This window comes from Prunus mume, linkage group LG2, assembly GCF_029339155.1.
Source record: "Prunus mume cultivar Tortuosa linkage group LG2, ASM2933915v1, whole genome shotgun sequence".
Lineage (NCBI taxonomy): Eukaryota > Viridiplantae > Streptophyta > Magnoliopsida > Rosales > Rosaceae > Prunus > Prunus mume.
Genome location: NC_142699.1, coordinates 14638201 through 14651902, shown reverse-complemented (window position 1 = coordinate 14651902; position 13702 = coordinate 14638201). Strand labels below are relative to the sequence as shown.

At 37.3% G+C, this 13702-nt stretch overlaps 1 protein-coding gene across 1 annotated transcript; it reads right to left on the bottom strand.

Annotated features, from left to right (window-relative positions):
* Positions 1-835: 835 nt before the first annotated feature.
* LOC103321273 (SAUR-like auxin-responsive protein family) lies at positions 836-1930 on the bottom strand. Its single transcript, XM_008223074.2, has one exon. It carries the CDS (start codon positions 1833-1835, stop codon positions 1383-1385), a length of 453 nt encoding a protein of 150 aa, XP_008221296.1. The 5' UTR covers positions 1836-1930; the 3' UTR covers positions 836-1382.
* Between the last annotated feature and the right edge of the window lie 11772 nt (positions 1931-13702).

Here is a 13702-nt window from a genome sequence, read left to right as displayed (position 1 = left end):
AAAAATGAATGTTGGGTTTTTCCCATTTGGAAAGGGATGCAAAAGAATCGGTTTAGAGCTACGGAAGGCCCATTCATTAACATGGGTGGCAGAAGGGGAGGAGGTCAAAAGTCAGCATGAAAAGGCAATTGTAGTGGCTTGCATCTGTTGCTGGGTCTTGACTTGAGTGTTTGTTTATTTATAATCTAAATTAACATGAGTGAATGAATGAACCTACTAATTTCTGAGTCTAAAAGCTCTGGAGATTTTGGAACGCAATTATGCATGCACAGGCTTCATAATAATTGGTCAAAGGTTCATTATTCTCTATGATTAGTTGGTTGGTCTCTCTAGGACTTCCCTTCTTCTGTGGCCCATCAAAAAGTTGTTGCCTTTCCTGCCAGCTTAATTATTCTCAATGTCTTAATTCGAAAATCACTCCTCTCTCTCTCTCTCTTTCTGCAACTATACGCTTGCTCAACTATGAGTGCATCAACAAGTCTACACTGGGTTGTGTCCATTTTGAACCCAATTCATTTTGTGTTTTTTGGTTTTTTGTTATAAAAAATGAAAAAAAGTAATTACAGCAAAAGTATATATAACACACAATAATTTGTTGGTTAAAAAAACAGACGAGATGGAATCAGGAGCAGGAGGTGAAGCGAAGGAAACAGAGACACTCTGGCTTTGGTTTCACGTGGATTGGCGCCACTATAATTTCCACACCGTCTCGTCTCCCACTCCCATGATTGAAATTCATATAAAACTATAAGGCATAACAAAAGCTACACAGCCAACAAACGGTTAGTTGTCAAACTAAAAGGCATATATAAATATAGCTATAATGAACAATCAAGATAAAATTTCTCTACAATTTATCTTTAATTAATCAATAAATCACAGAATTTACAAGGAAAATCGAGACCCAATAAATAATATTCGGTAATTTTGTTTTGTTTGCTCATCTTTCTCCTCAGCAGCAGCAGGAGCAGCTCGCTTCTCTGCCTCCACTCCGATTCGAACCCGGGACGACCGGTGGATCACTCCCCACCCATTTGCCATCTCCATAGCATTCTTCGGAGTTTCATGTACTCTTACTCAGTGCCCAATAATCATATAACTTTCAAGGAAAAACAACAAACAAAAAGGCCCCATCGTCAATCACTAAGTACACCCAACTGGGTTAATCCATCCGAGCCCCATTTTAGGCTCGAACTCTTCGTGTCATATCATTAACAATTTACTCTCTTCAATCAAACTGATGGCTGGCTGGCTGGCTGCCATGGAGAGCGATATAACTCGGACTGAGTCCACCCGGGTGAGAGAACCGAAGCGCGTTTTTGTATTATTTTCAGAAACCAAATTAAAATTACCAACTAAACGCACTTGGTTTTCCGCTTTGCTTACCAAATTGTTTTATCTGAAAATCCACGAAGCAACGGTCGAGAATCGGCCCAGAAATCGAGGTTACTCCGGATGCCCGCGTGACAGTATCTTTGGAAGTCGTCTAGATTGACGAACCGGGTCGACCCACCCGACTCGGATCGAGAAATGAATCGGAGCACCTCTTCGAAGAGTGACTCGTCGCAGGGTATCGCGAGCGGACCTTGGTTGGAGAAGCCGTACTCCTCCTCGGCTTCTACTAGGAGCTTCTTGAAGACGGGGTGGTTCAGGTACGACGCGCGCACCACAAATCGGGTGCAACTGCTGCCCACGCTGACGGCCACGTGTCCTGCGGGAACATCCGACGGTATGCGATTGGCTGACATGCGGGCCTTGCTGCGCCACCGCCGCAGCAGTTGGCGGAGCCTCACAATGTGGCGGATCTTGCTACATTTTCCCAGTCCGGCTGACATTTTGCTGGAAAGCGATGGAAAATGCGAACTCGGTCGGCTTGGGGTTTTTGGGTTCTGTATGCTGCAAATATGAGGTGAGTGGGAAATTTGGGGGTCTGTGCTTTGGGGAGGGGAGGAGAATCTTATAGAGACGGGGTTTAGGAAATGCCCTTATTTTTTGAGATAATTACAACACAGTACTTACTGTCTGCTGTTTTTCGCACACGTGTGTAAGGCAGTGATTTGCTGATTGTTGTTGTTGTTGTTGAGTGATGGATACAAACATTGTACCATACTACTGTCCAAAAGTTGACGCGTAATTCAGATTAAATCTGATTTCTTACCAAGATTGCCATGATGTCCTGTGATCTTCCGATGAAAGTTAACTTAGTTAAGGCTTGATATGTAGCATTTTCATCACCAGCTTGCTATGTTATAGGGATTTGATTTCAAAGTTACCTAATAGGTTCATGATAAGGGATAAAGGTTTTTTTTTCTTTTTTTTTGGTCAGAAGGGATAAAGGCTATTAACCCGGAAAATTACATTATAATAAATTGATAAGATATTGATATCTCATTCATAATTTGAACGCGTAAATATGTATCAATGGATCATAATCATTAATGATATTTGCTATTGAAACTACAAGGAAGGTAGTTAACCTTTCTTTGGAGATGTGAAAGTTAAAAGTTGATTGTAGTATGAACTATTGTAGCCCAAGTAAGCGAAAAATAAAAATATAACAATACAATGAAAAACAAGGTAGAAGAAGAGGGGTCAATACGGAAGAGTACAAGTCATGTATAGATTTGTAAACCATGGAAGCATCTTAATTCTTTGTGCGTAAAACAACTAGTAAATTGTTCATAAATAATATCTAAGAGCATATCCAAGAGAGTATTCTTCCTCCAACAGAGTAGGCATCCAAGTATTCAAAATATACATACTTCGTGCAATAAGATAATGTTTCCTATTTCAAAATGAATAGGTATTTTGGACTCCACTTGCTTTTTATGGTAAATATCATCTCCACTCTCTCACTTATTTTCTATAAAATATAATAGTAATGTAAAAGATAAAAGTAAGTGAATATAATCATGGTTTGTTTGTACAATTAATTGCATTACCTAGTCCTTTAGAGTGATCAATTATTTTCGTTAGTCTAATAAGTAGCAACATGCCTCCTAAATTGTTATAGTACAAATTTGACTATTTCAATCTTAAAGCCGCCGAGACCAAATAATAAAATAATAGAAATAGGAAACATTTAAGAGTACGTGAAATTGTGATGATGTCCGTGCATTATGCTTTTTGCACACGATCGAAATCGAAGTTGAAGACAACGGAAACTAAGAACCCGCCACCACATGCATGCTTGATAATACTTGTGAAGAAAAAAGAACGAAGAAAGTTGTTTTTTTCTTCTCGAGAAGTACTGGTTGAACTTGAATCTAGCTATTAGTATTACCATAACATTCATTCATTACCTACAGAAGAAGATGCCCTTTGGCTGCTCCAAACTTATAAAATTATTTATGCTGCAACCTCTTATTAAAGGCAACGATTTTGTATTCTCCAAATCTGGCCATGCCCCATGTGCAAGGATGCCCCATCGTCCCTGTTGTTTTATAGCCCCAAAAACAAAGAGCCAAAATGTTCCCCTCCTAATCACTTATTTGCCCATATTTGAGCATCCCACCCAAACAAAAATTCAGTTTTATTTTTCTAATTAGGGGCGCGAGATCGCGACATCTGACACTTAAGTGATCATCAACATCAATCATTTTCCATTATCTCACCCTAAAGATTTAAAAGGCCTAAAAGACATTATTAAACTATGCACTAACAAAAAAACATAGGGTCAATTAATATGCGCCCATGGAGATCCAATGGGTCCACGTGCATGTCATGGGAGGTAGGGTGCATCCCCCCCAAAAACGTCACATTAATTTGAATTTGCATGGCTGGTACTTGGTACCCTCACACACACTCACTGATAGCTATAGCTTGTAAGGATTTGAGGATCATGGCTTGGCTTCTTTTGAAATCATCGTTCATTGTTTTAACAGACACATCTTCAATCAAATCCTGTCAACATACACTAGTGCTATAATATTTGCTGCACATTTATAATTTTCCTCGAGTTTGTTTTCTTTCTGTTTTTTAATTTCTCCCTCTCATTTGTTTCCATTACGACACAAATTTCAGAAAGATTTGGGGGAATATATGCAGGATTTAAGGAAAAGGGTAACTCGGAAATTAGACCCACCAGCTGTGGTTTTCTTTCAACGTTTTCTATTTTTTATTTTTAAAATAAATGGAGTCAATTATCTACTGGGACTGAATTGGATGACTGGTAAAATGATGTCGACTACTACTATCAAGGAGGGGAAGGTCTCGGGTCCCACAAACTGATGACGTGGCGCAGTTCCATATCCGAGTGCGCGGTTCTCTATGAATATCGTTATCCCACGTAAATGTCAGGGGATGACATGGCACGGCCACTTGTCTTGGAAGTTGGAACGCATGACAACGGGCCCCTTGATCAACCAATTGGATGGGACCCAGCCTTGTGGTGGGACCTCCTTCGCCTCCCAAATTAGCCAATGAGCATTGGTCTTGTGTGTACAAGGCCAGTTGGAGTTGGAGGGGAAGGCTTAGTGGTACTTTTCAAAAGGGCGTCTAGGTTCGGAAGCTTTGAGAGAGAGAGAGAGAGAGAGAGAGAGAGAGAGCCAGTCCTCTCCTTCTAGTACGGGCTGTCACAATTTTAAAATAAAAAGTGAAATGAAAATCGCATAAAACCACTTTACGCAACCAATTGTAAATTTGCAAACCATGACACGAGTCCGAGCGACATTGTTGATAACATAAAATATAAAATATGTTTTAAAAAGCATTTAGCAACAGAAACTACAAATTAAGCTTGTAATAACTTTTAGGCATCTCATCTCATCAAGAAATGCAAAAAAGAAAAGAAAAGAAAAGAAAAATAATAGTAATAGCTGGCTAGCTTTAGGACGGTGGAATGCGGACACGGACACTTTTGTAGTATGCGCGCAGTTAAGTTTGTTTTAACTCATCAAAACTTACAACTTTTGTTGGTATTTGCATTTGGAAGTGGGGAAGATTACAATTTGTTTAGGGGGTGGGGGGAATGTCTTTTTTTTTAATTAAGCTTTTTTCATGGCAATTGAGTCGGACGATGGGTGACAAATGTAAGCTAGTTTAGTGACGTACTTAGTAATAACTAATTGTTAATTAACAGTCTCTCTTTAATTGGTCGACTTGTGCTTTGGGTTTATGCTTTTTTATATCTTTCAATGCTTTGGATTTATACTGTACCCACTTTCGGTCTACGTACGCAGTAAAGTCTATTTTTTTCTTTTGAGGGTACAGCTAGTACAGTTGTCATAGACTGCCACGTAATGGATGTTAATTTGATGTTCCGTTTTGCTTAATTGTTTGATATTAATTTGTCGTTTTGCTATTTGTTTAATTAAAGGTAATTCAGATTAATACAAAACATCAGGGAGGATTTTGCAACATAGCATGCCTCGTACTGGAAACAAGCTGCAAGCAACTTCTTACATGGCTCAGAGACTGGTACGCAATGCAACAGATAGAATAGGAGTTTCATTTGTCACCGCTTAATTAGCTTTACTAATTAAGACATGCTATACCGTCCAATGTCAGAACACTGCACCACCACCATGCTTTACTTTTCAATCTATCCCATTTGGATATAATTAGTTGATAAAAAACACATGCCTCGTTTGTTAGTAAGGACTAGACTAGCAAAGTGCTTACATTTCATGTGCAATCAAGACAAAATATAGATATATATTGTCGTCTAATTTGAATGATGAATGTGAACTATTCATAAGAGGTTGATGACAAACTTATCTCTCATAATCTCACAGTTTTCAAAGGGATTAGGGGGGATAAGTTTTAGCCATCAACCTCTTATAGAGTATGTTGAAGTTAGTAGATAATATTATAGTATACTTAGTGTTGTGATTAAAGCGTGAATATATGAGTCATAATAACACAGTTTGTGATTAATGCCAATCAAACAATTGTTTATCTTGTAATGCTAATTGAAGTTGTAAACCACGTATCCTTCTCGTATAGATGACTCGGGCCCTATCCGAGTGCTGGGGCCCATACTAGACCTTTGAGTATGGATAATCTCCAAGGGAAGATCTGCACACTTTGAGCGATATCAGAATAAGGGCTGACTGAGGCTGATCCCAGTCTAACCCTCTTTGATGGTTAAGTCAGAAACTAACTTAAGATGGAGAAAGAATGGATGTAGGGTTTTTACTATGAGAGGATTTATTACCTTTGTCCAGAAATATGTGAAGAGTATTTATAGGGGGAAGAAGGATAGACCCAAATATTTTATGGGATAGATCTTTTCTTTATTCCCCTAAGTTAATGCTCTGTTTCTGACCACCCTGCTTTGTGACAGGGGTCTGGTGGCGAAGTGACAGGTGAACAATGATGGGAGGTGTATTAAATGTTCCCTTTTTATCACCAACCTGTTTTCTCAGAGATCAAAGGATAAAGCGACACCTGCTTAAGGATGGGATGCGCATCAACTGACCTTTCCTGTATGCCAAGCTGTTTTATTTAATGCATCTCTAGTCAAGCCATGGCGCCATAGTGGTTGGGTCGGTCTTCAAAGACCCAATAAATAGTCTCATTCCGATCTATCACATTCTCCCTGAGGAGTTCTTTATCGCAGTCATATATACTCGACTCGTTATATGAGGTGTCCTCCGAAAGGCTCGGCTCACAGTGATAGTATGAGCTATGAACTGTAGCCCCCCAACTCTTTAACTCATTGGGTGGGGAGTTGTTTGGTTTTTCTCTTTTTATGTGAGCCGAACAGGTGTTTGACAATGTCATTTTCAAAACAGCGTTTCCTAGTTTGCATTTTATTTTAATTATAAAGATACAGTGATGATATATCCATAAACAGCTCAGTGATCGTTGTTATCATATATAAATGAAACATGAAAACGGAATATAGGGGGAACTTAGTCAACACCTCAATCTTGGTTGTACATGTAATTTAAATATATCACCAACATAAACGTTTCCAGCAATTTTGAAAAATGGAATGAAGAAAAATGCTAATTTTGAAAACAATGTGGCATGGCATCTGGATTCTGGAAGGTTGAAAGGTACACTGAATGTACAGTTGTATTGTAATTTGCACAGCCCCGCCGCGTGATGCAGAAACGGGTTCATGTTGGTCTCCTATCCTGTTAAATATATAAGAGTAGTCAGATAGTTTTGTTTTTATTGACGTGTGTTTGTGTGTGACTAACATTTTTCACACACACTCGTGACTCATCTCTCTCCAAATACATTTGATATCATATGGTGGAGTATGTGGCAATCAAAGTCTAATCAGCTGGATTTTAGCCTCTCTCTCTCTCTCTCTCTCTCTCTCTCTCTCTGTGGATATTTGACCCGGAATTGATTTTGGACCATATAACAAATACTGTAAATGATGACCTGACTTTGCGATATTCAACTAATCTTGTTTAGTGCATCATGTTATGGGGCTTGACTTGAGGACCCAATTGGCCATATCATCCATGTAATGTGTTGTAAAGGAACAAAATTGCATAGATTTATTGATTTTGACCCAAAAGAAAGAAGAAAAAATATTGCAGCAGCCAGTCAGCAGAGTGCGGATACAGGTGGGAAGCCCAACTTTATGAGATGAGAGATGGTCAGGCAGAAGATGGGGATGATGAGTGATTTGGGTTCCGTGCAACTGTGGAACCGAAAGGAGAAGACAGTACAGATAGAAGTGCACTCACCCTACCTAAAGCGTACCAGCAGTGCACGTACGTGCAATATATTATGTGCCCCATGCGGCCATGTCCATCTATCATATTCTTATCTTACGTAACAACACTAAAAGGAGGAGCTTCTTCTATAATTATTATGCAAACGCACGCTCCACGCTCTAAGCTCCAAACAAAACCAAAAAAAAGCTTCTCTTGTTGCTCCAGCATTTCAGACCAGGCCATCATTTGGACGGTGAACACAAAAGAAAAGAATCAATTAACCCTGGGCTCAATTCATTTCAAATTTCAATCAATAATATTAATTAATATTATTCATCCCTCCCTCCCTCCCTCCCTCATTGCAATTGTCGTTTGTCATCTCGTCACTCATTGGTACGATATAGGAGGAGCCCATAGATTCTCTCTTCCTGATCATTCTCAAGTTCTCTACTCATAGAGATTAGGAGCAATCTTCAATTCAATTCCATCTGAATCTGATTCTCACACACCCACATGTCTTGACTCTTGACATGGCTCTACTTAACGTAACGCCAATCAAATACGCAAATGGCCAGCTATTTATTTCTATATCTATATCTATAGACCTATATGGTGGATAACGATAATGCATGCATATATACAATGATCATTCCCGAGAAAATCCATAGTCGAAAAGATAGGCCGTATCCCACCAAGTTCTCATGCATTAACCTTCGCCCTCTTGCCTTCTAATCATCAACTCATTCCGTCTTTACTTGGATCATATATAGAGCAGGAACAAGCATATTTATCTAGGATAAATTTATAACTCTTATTTCGCATACATTTATTTAATATGTAGCTATAATAATATATTACTTCTCTAAAAGAGGTCGAATAACTTTTTTATATATAATATTAAAAGCATCAATTAAGTCCTAGCTGTCTTTGGACGTTGATTCTTCTAACTGCCTTTCTTTCTAGAGAGGATGGTCGTAGACTCGTAGATTACAAATTAAGTACACACTTGTGGCAAGAGATTAGGGCCTCATTAGTCCACTATACTATATAGGATATATATTAGGATGTAATGTAGTGTGTAGTGGTGAGGGGCAAATTGCGGTGGGTGAGAGAGAGAGTTTGGCACATAATTACTCAAACCCCTAATCAATAATCGTCCTCAGCTGTTTATTTATTTTATCCTTTGAAATTACAACAAATGATTGGAAATGATTGGCTTGTTTAGCAATAGGATTTGGTGGTTAGAGGTTTACGGGGTTAGTTGTTATCTAGCAATCGAATCAATCAATGAGATCATGTTAGACCAAAGAATTAATATTGATTTTGAGTTCATAATCCATCTATCTCAAACTAGGTACAGGACTTCGTCACTGCCCCACTGGTTGCTCTTTTTATTTTTATTTTCTCTAAAACTTTTACAACACGTAATTTCTTATGTTAAGAGCTTACTAAAACCAATCCCCAAAACCTCAGGTGATTGCATTTCTTATGTTAAGGGCTTAAAAGCGGATGTAGAAACGTAATCCACTTTTAATATAGAATGGAAGATGATAAAAAGAGTGCGGAGAATATGATGTGGGTTAGTGAGATAATAAAAGGTAGAGAAAAACAAAGGTTCTAATTAAAACTAGTTTATATATGTGTGTGTTTATTTTTGGTTTCACATGGATAGTGTAACTTGTAAAGCAAAGCCCGTGGAGAAGCAAAGATATAAATTAGAGGTTAGGGGGGAAGCATGTGACAACGCCGGATTATGTGGAAGACTTTGTCACGACCCTTTGTGTATTTTTCTCATTTACAAAAACAACGGCGCACATGGGGAGTTGAGAATCATTCACCTACCTGGAATTTGGAAACCCCATCTTCTCCCACCCCTTTCTATTCATATAATATAATAAATAAATATTAAAAAAATTTAAAATAAGAAACACAACGATATGAACTTTATGAATTTATTAATTAATTATATGCAGGTACACAAGAGAATAGAAGAGATGGTGAAACTAAACTAGTATATATAATTTTGTCAGTGCCCGCTGCCGAATGACTTAAAATTAATCATCCTCCCACCCAAACCCAATTGGAAATGTGCAACGAATAATTCCATATTTGAGTTGAAAACGAAACTGAAGCTATTATTCATTAATAATTGAAGAGAATGGGCTGTACCTATAGCCTTGCCACAACAAATACTCTCTTCTGTTGTATGACAAATATTTGTGTCTGGAAAACAGCTCGAGAAGAGAATGGGCTTTCGGTCCCAATGGGGATCGCGTACATACATTTTTGAGGACGGGCTTCACATATTTCAAGGGCTCATCCCTTCCAGCCCAAAACTTCATTTTTGATAAAACAAAAGCATAATATTGGCAACTGGGTACTGATGCATTGCATTTTTCTAGCGTCTCTTTTAAAACAATTTCTGTGAATTGATATTTCCATATTTTAAATTAAATACAAATCAAACAATGTAACTTGACTGTTAATTTTTTTTTTCTATATAAGAGGTGTCAATTTGATGTTTTTTGAATGCATTTTTTTTATTGAGAGGGGTAATAGCATACTAAATTTACACACCCTACACGAATATTAAAACTTTAACCGAGGACTTTTTCTGAGCCACTACATTAGTGGGTCATTTGCAATAGGACGGAAAAAAGGGAGAGCAATCAGTATAGTGATGACCTATTGCAATATAAAGGGCCTTTTCTATTTTGTTTCAGAGAAAAGCCCTCAAAGCTGCCTAGAATCTCGGCCCACATACCCCAAAAGTAGCACCAAAGAGAGGAGGAGAGGATAATGACACCGGACTGGATGAACATAAATGAATGAACATTGGTACAAAATTAAAATTAGGGTAGAGAAGAAAATTTAAAAAAGAGAGGCTAGACTGTAAATAAATGTAAAGACAAAACGGAGCTCTCTCTCATGATAATATTTCAGAACCAGTGTCTCCTTGCATCCCTACACGTACACTGTTTCCATGTTCCCCTCATACCACGCCTCATATTTTTTTTAGCTTCTTTCACTCTCAATTATCACTGTACTCGAGTGTGGACCCCTCCCCCCCAACCCCCACCACATCATATATTTGGTCTTATTCTCTTTATTAAATTTATGATTTTGATCCTATCTCCTTTTTATTTTGCTTTTGTTTCGGTCATAACTCATAATCATAATGGAAGGCTTAATTATAATGTTCAATTACAATCTCAATCATTTGCTTGTTCTCTAAAGTTCACACACTCTCCCGACACGTCTTACAATCTTTCACTTATACTATTCCCATTGGATGACACTCTTAATCCCCTCTCAACTTCATTAATGCGCGCCATAAGTGCTGTGGTTAAATCATCATTTCTTTTAAATAATTATTCTTTCTCCATCTTCAGTTTTGCAAAGCAAGTTGCAAAATCAACCTTATAAAATGTTGGGGGTGAGATATATATCATGTACTTATTGTCTACAATGGTTTCGTGATAGATTTTTTGATACTGGTTGTCATAATGTCCGTTTTATTGTGTATTTTCGATTTCTCTCATCTTATGATAAGTGACATAAAAAGAGAAATAGAGCAAATATATAGGAAAAAATGAAAATAAGGAAGTTTGTTTTCTAAGTGGGAGCTATTGCATTATGTTGTAGGTATCAAAATGGTCTTAGCCTCTAATTAGTAGCTCTCATCACGCCTCAGTCAACAATTCCATCGGATGATTGCTCAGAGTCGTAGTGGGTTCCACACACCATTCTTACTCCCATTGAGAATATGTTGTGCAGGCTTCGTAAATTGTATTAGCAGCATAATAATAATAATATTATTATTTACAGCTTAATTAACTTGTCTTGTATGGCTTGATGAGTTGAGACTGAAGTGAGTACGTAGGAGATTCGACCAAAAGAAAGAAGTGGGTAGGAGGACCATCAAGACTCCGCGGGATGACACAGTAATCTTTATATAATTAGTAAGTGAGATGAGAATTATTATGAGTGGTGATTTTTCCACTCTTTTTTCTCCTATTTTATTCACTTACACTCTTTTTTTATAACTAAAAAAAAAGTGTAAATGGATAAAATAGGAGTGGAAAAATCATTACCCATTATTATTGTTGCTATTATTTCTTTTCCTCATCTCGTCTCATGAAGAAAGGAAGGTCGTAAGAAAATCTAAGCAAGGTGCATACATGTGTGACACGCGTCACATACCGAGCGGTGTTTGGAATATACAAATTATTGAGCGTTTCAAAGTTAAACTAGAAATTTAAGTGCTGGATTATCTCAGAATTCTGCTTGTTTAAGTTCCAAAGCGCTGTTGAACAGAGTGCAAGAGAGAAAGTAGCTACTATCACACACTCGATTTCAGCGTCAAAGATAGATCGTCCGATGCCGACTGTTTTCATGATAAAAAAATCACCGAATAGATCACAAGTCCACAACCCAACCAATCTTGAGAATACGATGTCGTATTGTGGAAGTCGCGATCCAATCCCACCAACCCACCTACTGACCAACTCTAAATCAAATTGTTTTTAATGTTTTAAATTAATAACGGAGGTGGGCCTCTGTATCGCAATTCCAAAGGATTGGATATATATTGCATGGTCAAAATATTCAATAGCTTACGTTTTTTTTAATCATTAAAAATAATATAAAATAGGGGTTGATTTTCCCACTTGATTTTTTTCTAATTACACTCGTATTTTTTATTATAACAAAAAATAAGAGTGTAAGAGCATCTCCAACCGATATGTCAAAAGTACCACATAAATATTTAATAGTTAAAAATAACATCTCATATCACTCCAACCGAATTGTCAAAGTTGATGTGAAATGAAGACTGGAGGTTCAGTTGTTACTTTTGACATTTCAAAAGCAAATATGTCAAATAAATATTTTGTTATTTTTTAAAGACAGCTAGTTGTTACTTTTATTTATGATTTTCCTTTTTCCTTTTTTTCTTCTTTATTTTAAATGATTTGACTGTTATAATAATTATTTATTTGACATTTTGGGTGGAGTGTAAAACTATGTAAATGTCAAATTGCCACATCAACTATCAAATTTAAATTTGATATTTTATATTTGACATCTCCCTTGGAGATGCTCTAAGTGGATAAAAGATGAGTGAGAGTATACAATTATCAATAAAGAAAGTGTAAGTGGCCGAAAGAGAAGTGAGAAAATCAACTCTCTATAAAATATTTAGTAAATTAGAATATTGCATAGGGTGACGATTTTACCCATGCGTATGCTGGTACCATGGAATGCAACAATAGGCAGTGCCGCAGTGGATGATTTTGTAATCATGTAAACCGTAATACGAGCCATGTTAATGTGGAAACGTGACAGCAGCTTTTCCCTACCCCAAAAAAGAAGGTTGCCAATTTCCCATTTTAGAGACCCACATGATCACATCGTTAAATATAAGTCTCAAGTTGAAATGATGTTTTGTCCAAAAAGAAAAAAAAAAAAAAAAAGGAAATGATGCGCACCGACCTATTTACGTATATAATTGGTCGAACTCTAGTCTCTATCAATATTAATATCATGAAATATGACATTCGGACCAAATGACAAGAAAACAATGACTTGTTCCAGTTTATATTTTCCTATCTTAAGTAAGTTGACAATTTCTTTTGCTAAAACACAACAAAACTATTCTTTACAAAGAAAAAGAAATAGGACATGAAGAAGAAGAAGCATTTATTATTAATAATAATTTAATCATGGTAAAAGTGTGTGAGAATGGAGAACGTAAGCTAGTGGAGTGGTGTGCATTAAAATCGGGGAGACCCGGATCGGAATTTTAAAAAGGAAAGAAAAGACGTCAAGTGCAAACGAGACGTGTGAAACGCAGAAACGGCGCCGCGACGGATCAGACAGGAATCTGACACGTGGCACCCACATTAACCCTGTTGATTATTTTTTGTCGTGAACGGCACGCGTGATGTTCATCAGTTCAGTCAAAACACCGGACGCAAGAAGAAGAGCCGAGTCAGAAAGCAGCTTTTCTTTTATTTCTTTTTTCTTCTCTTCCTCTTTCCAAAACCAACAAAAAAGAAAGAAAAAACAAACCCTAATTA